A 5,554-nucleotide genomic window follows, 5' to 3' on the forward strand; every position below is an offset into this window, starting at 1 on the left:
TTTTCTAAGCACGGCGCATGCCCTTGTGATCGGGGGCAAAAAAACAAAGTATTGGTTGAACAATTCACCACATCAGGACCTCCCCAACATTGGACACTTTCAAAGCTCGTCTAAATACCCACTTTTATTCCTTGGCTTTTAAATCAGAATGAGTTTGTACTCTTACTCAAATCTAATTTTTTGAGAGAACGAGGGCCTCTGCAAAGAGGGCGCAGAAACCTGATAAATTAATTAAAACACAATAATTAATCAACAATAATAATTATTGCAAATTATAAATAATTAATACATTTTTGAATATACAATAATTATTCTAAAAAAATAAAATAAAATAAAAAGCATCTTTATGCCGCCGAAACCTGTGATATGGTATTCTCTCTTTTTTTTTTTAGATTATAATTCTAATTATTTTTGCTATAAAGACACAATTTCCTACTTTTCCCCTATCGCGGGGGTCCCGGGACGTAACTCCTGTGACAACTGAGAGAATGCTGTAGTCTAAAAGACCCGTTTTTATTGTTTTTCGCCACTGACACACTCAGCACAAGCTGTGCTGACACAAACCAAAATGCTGCAAAAAATAGAAAAAAAAAATCAGTTTTTAGCCAAAGAACACAAATGGACTGATGTAGAAACAGAAGATGTCTATCAGCTTTTTGGTCTCGGGATTTACATATCGCTGCCAAGACTGACATAATCATGGAGACACAATCATGCCTAGTCTGTGCCCCTTCCATCAATGACATATAGACAAGAGACAGGTCCAGAGCCATATTTTGGAACATCCACCTCACTGATCCTGAGTAGGTGGTAAAAAATTATGAAATCCTCTGTGGCAGCCAGCTTATTAACCCCCGAGGAGGGAACTGGCAGTTGATGAAAGGATGGTGGCACCTAAAGCAAAGCCTGGCATGACACAATACATGACGGACAAACCAACTAAATGAGGGATGAAAGGTTTTACATTGGCTGAATCAACCTTTAGATTCATCACATACACTGTTAAGACTTTAAAAGCAAGTGATGATGCCTTATGTCTTATGATGTGGTGATGAACCTTTTTCAGCTGTTGCTTAGCACAGGATGCCATGTTTACATGGACAGTTGTTTTATACCAGTCCCAAATGTTCCTGGATCTGACCAGCACAAGATGTGGTGCATGTAGTATCTACACAGGGAATGCCTGGGAGGGAGGGAAAATACTCTCAACAAAAAAAATGCGAATTAGGATCTGTGAGATGGATCAGAGATGACCCACTTGATATTGTGAAGTGGATGGACACGTGGGAGGTGCCTGTGTGCACCACCATCCACCTGTATGTCCAGGGTGAAGAGAAAGGTGGAGGATGCAGATGGACACTGGGCTGTGAGAGGGGCTGACATACTAGACCAGTTCATTCAGTATTAGTCCACCCACAGCAAGACTGCTGCTGGTACGGGACCGTGCTCTTACACTTCCTGGAGATTGAGACAAGAAAAGCATTCATCTTGCACCGTGAGGCGATCAGTGCCATGCAGGTGCTGCCCATGGCACACAAAGAATTTGTGGCGGAGCTGGTGTGTCAGCATGGAGACAGGCATTCCTCACAGCAGAAGAGCTGAGAAGATTGTGTTCCCATTGTCACAGACAACGATGCCGTCCAAAAAGGCACTAAAGGCAAACGCTTATTTATACACCGTCTCGAGGTGGACAGCAAGAGGAGTGACACACCCCGGAAATATCAGGACTGTGATGTGCCCCTCTGACTTGTGGTGGACAGGAACTGTTTTTGTAGAGGCGTCTTATTGTGACACCTGATTGTTTTATTATGAATATTGTTGTTATTGCTGTTTTTTAAGGGTTTGATTTTATACTTCTTTATATTAACTGGTGCATTAGTTATTTGCCAAATTGCCCATAGGTGTGAATAATTGACCATCTATGTTTTAGCTCAGGAGCTGACCTGTCCAGGGCATACCCATATCAGCCTACGTCAGCTGTGATAGGATTTAAGATTCATAAAGCTTAACGTATCATCCTTAAATAAAAACATTTTTACTGCTCTGCTCTACACAAAAAATACTGACTTCTTCACTCAAGTGTTGCAGTCATTAAACTTCTGGTCAGTGTGAGCTTTATGACCAACAGACTACTACTACTACTCACAGCTATCTTATCTAAGCACGAAACTTCAAGTAGTATGAATTTTCATGTGCCTACTTAAGTGTGGCTTTTGAACAAAGCTTTTGCCACAGATGCTACAAGAATGTGGTTTCTCTCCCGTGTGAAGTTTTACGTGAGTTTGCAGTGTTGATTTATGACTAAATTTTCTCCCACACGTGCTACATGAATACGGCTTCTCACCTGTGTGACTTCTTACATGAGTTTTCATTCCTGATTTCTGAATGAATCTTTTCCCACAAGTACTACAAGAATACCGCTTCTCACCTGTGTGGACTCTCCTGTGAGCTATGATCCCTGACAGGTCAGTAAATCTTTTCCCACAAGTGTTACAACAATGTGGCCTTTCACCTGTGTGAATTCTTAGATGGCGTTGCAACTCTGGTTTCAGACCGAAACTTTTCCCACAGGTGCTACAAGTAAATGGCTTCTCACCTGTGTGTGTTCTCAAATGACGCTTCAAATTTGATTTCTGAATGAATCCTTTGCCACAAGTGGTGCAACAATGTGGTTTCTCACCTGTATGAACTCTTAAATGTGCAGTCAGATTAGATGTATGTAAGGTTTTCCCACAGATTTCACATTGTACATACTTTTTCACTTTGTCAGATTTACTTTGACTCTCTGACACAGTGGTGTTGTCCAAGCTCTGACTGTGTTTCCTCTTCTTCAGCTCTGCATTTTTACTTGATTCTGAGTCCACATGCTTTTCTTCATGATCTTGGCTCTCTGCTTCAGGAGAGCTGTGAAAAAGGAGCTGCTCTTTGTTTGACTCTGGTTCACTGTGGTCACTTTCCTCATAAGATCGAGTCACCATGAAGATATCAGTCTCTTGCTTCAGTTCAACCTGCTCTCCCTCCTGACTGCTGCGGAGTTCCTCCTGTTCTTCTTTAATATGTGAAGGCGCTGGATCCTCCTGGTCCAGACTGGAGTTCTTCTCCTGGTTACAGGCCTGCTGGTCTGTGAGAACTTCCTTCTCACAAATGTGTTGGTGTCGGAGGTCTGAAGAGACAAATTGGGAGAAATGATAGAAGAAAAAAAACAACAACCCAAACATCTGAGTCATTTTAAATCTCAGTAACCTTCTGCTCTTAACTCTTAGGCCTGTGTCTTGGTTAAAGACAAAGGAAGAGGAGTGGGTGAGGCATTGTTAGAGAAGAAAAGGCAGGAACATGAAGGTTAGAGTACAGGCTAACCTTATCTTGACCTCACTGGTACTTTACTTTCAGTGTCATCTCTGCAAACCAACACAGTTTGTCACCATGGAAGATGTCTGCTCCACCTCTGCTGTAGTTGTCACGCCTCAAGAGTCTGTGCATGGACCTCTTCTTTTCACCATCTATGCCCTTTCTTCATTACCACCTACTCAGCTGGACTTGGCACGGTTCACCACACACGCATACTTGGTTATAATGGAAAATCGATCAATTTGAGTTGAGTTGTGGCGTATCGTACCGAGTCGATTTGAATAGGCATTAATGGAAAAGGGGCTTATATGTACCCCCTGCTCAGATTTCCCACCACCATGGTCTCTGCTTCCATTTCTATGCTGAAGATACACAACTTACCCTCACAATCACGTGCCATCTAACCCCCCCCAATATAAACAGTAATAAAACAGTGCTCCTGTTTGTGGCCCCCAAAGTCTCACTCAAAAATCCTTCACTGCCCCGACCCTCAATACCTGTGCGACCTGCTGAAGCCAAACGCACAGTCTCAGACACTATGGTGCTCTGCCTTGCATCTGCGTTCTGTCCCTCGCGTTAACCTCTAGTGACAGAGCCTTCTGTGTGGCAGCCCCGACCCTCTGAAACGCTCTCCCATTGTAGTTTTGCAACACTTCATCACTGGACTCTTAAGAAACGTAAAACTGACCTCTTCAACAAAGCCTTTCAAACTCTAGCATTTTTGTATGTTTATAAATTGATTTATTTAAACTCCTTTGTACAGTGCCCCTGGGTTTCTTGAAAGGCGCTATACAAATAAGTTTTATTATTATCATTGTTAAATATAGGGATATGACTCCCCCATTCCTTATTTTCCTACTGGCCCCTTTGCTTTTCTGTAGAAACGAGAAATCGACTGGTATTTATTTCAGGAACAAGGGCCGCGTGCAGGGTTGTAGTAACTACAGCTAATAAGCCAGATATGCGAAACGTTAGCTGAAGTTAGGTTAAGGAGAGAGGTGATGATGAGCAAGCAGTAGTATGACTTCATGTTGCTTATTACAGTTGGACCTTCAATTCTTCCTGTGCCTCTAAAAAGACAAAAAAAAATAACTTTAAGCTCTGATTAGGATCCTACGTGAGTCATATTCATTGTCATTAAGCCCATCACAGTTTTACATACCCTTTCTGTGCAAGTTTATCTCAGGTTTCCAGATGGTCCCCAGCAGTCTGAGCTGCTCTTCATCAGTCCAGACGATAATGCCTTCAGTCTGCTTCAGTCCAAGCTGCTCTCCCTCCTGACTGCTGCAGAGCTCCTCCTGTCCCTCTTTAATCTGTGGAGGCTCTGGGTCCTCCTGGTCCAGACTGGAGTTCCTCTGCTGGTTACAGACCTGCTCCTCATCCAGACCCTCCTCTTCCTCACAGTCATGCTGTTGTGAGAGGCCTTGAGAAAACAAAGAAACACAAGAACAATAATCAAGAAGGTGTTGATACAAAAAACACACACAACACTATTTTACAAAAGCATGAATCAAAACCTGAATAAATGGTGATCATTTACACACAAATGTTTTAGAGACAGTGAGCTCAGATTGTGGCGTGACTGGTGTCACAGTGAAATGTTGATCGTGTTAAATAAACTACATAAATATAAAATATTTTCATCAGCTGAGGCGCTCCCTGGTGGCACCCTCACATGCCTTGATGCACTGCAGCTTTTTGCAGGAATGTTTTCCACATTTGAAATGATCTGGTGTAAATTTTTAGAGCACAATATGCTTACAGTTAGGGCTGGGCTATATCATACCGTTCACGGTAATACCGGTGTAATTTTGGGCAACGATAGGAAAAAGACATATCGCGATAGAATATGGGCAAAACGCGCATGCACAGTACCTTTGTTTACATACGCACATGGTGGCGACGCAGAATGAGAAGAAAATGAGAAGAGCGAAAGCGGATCGTTGAATGAAACAGATGAACCAGAATTGGTTTGTAAAAATGCTGCAACTTCAGTGGTGTGGAACTGGTTTGGCTTTCGTCCGTCAGACACACAACAAAGCACTATTTTTGGTAGAGCATGCTAGCGGGCCGTCGTTATTACCGTGTTGTTTGGAAATACGGCACACTTAAACTCAATCCTTTGATTTTCCTGAAAATCGACAGTGCCCCTTATAATCCCGTGTGCCTTATGTATGAATTCTGGTTGTGTTTACTGACCTCGAAA

General features: G+C 42.5%; 1 protein-coding gene across 1 annotated transcript in view; it reads right to left on the minus strand.

Moving 5' to 3' along the window:
- The window catches only part of LOC102192976 (zinc finger protein 62 homolog), a 30,935-nt gene that overhangs the window by 22,347 nt on the left and 3,034 nt on the right, over positions 1-5,554 (minus strand). Inside the window, exons 3-4 of the mRNA XM_005753809.2 lie at positions 4,511-4,771; positions 2,181-3,163 (exon numbers count right to left, since the gene is read on the minus strand). Coding sequence (XP_005753866.2) covers positions 2,181-3,163; positions 4,511-4,771 — 1,244 coding nt within the window. The remainder of the gene's footprint in view (positions 1-2,180; positions 3,164-4,510; positions 4,772-5,554) is intronic.

The sequence above is a fragment of the Pundamilia nyererei genome, unplaced genomic scaffold (genome assembly GCF_000239375.1).
Source record: "Pundamilia nyererei isolate P.nyererei 1_Seehausen unplaced genomic scaffold, PunNye1.0 scaffold00467, whole genome shotgun sequence".
NCBI lineage: Eukaryota > Metazoa > Chordata > Actinopteri > Cichliformes > Cichlidae > Pundamilia > Pundamilia nyererei.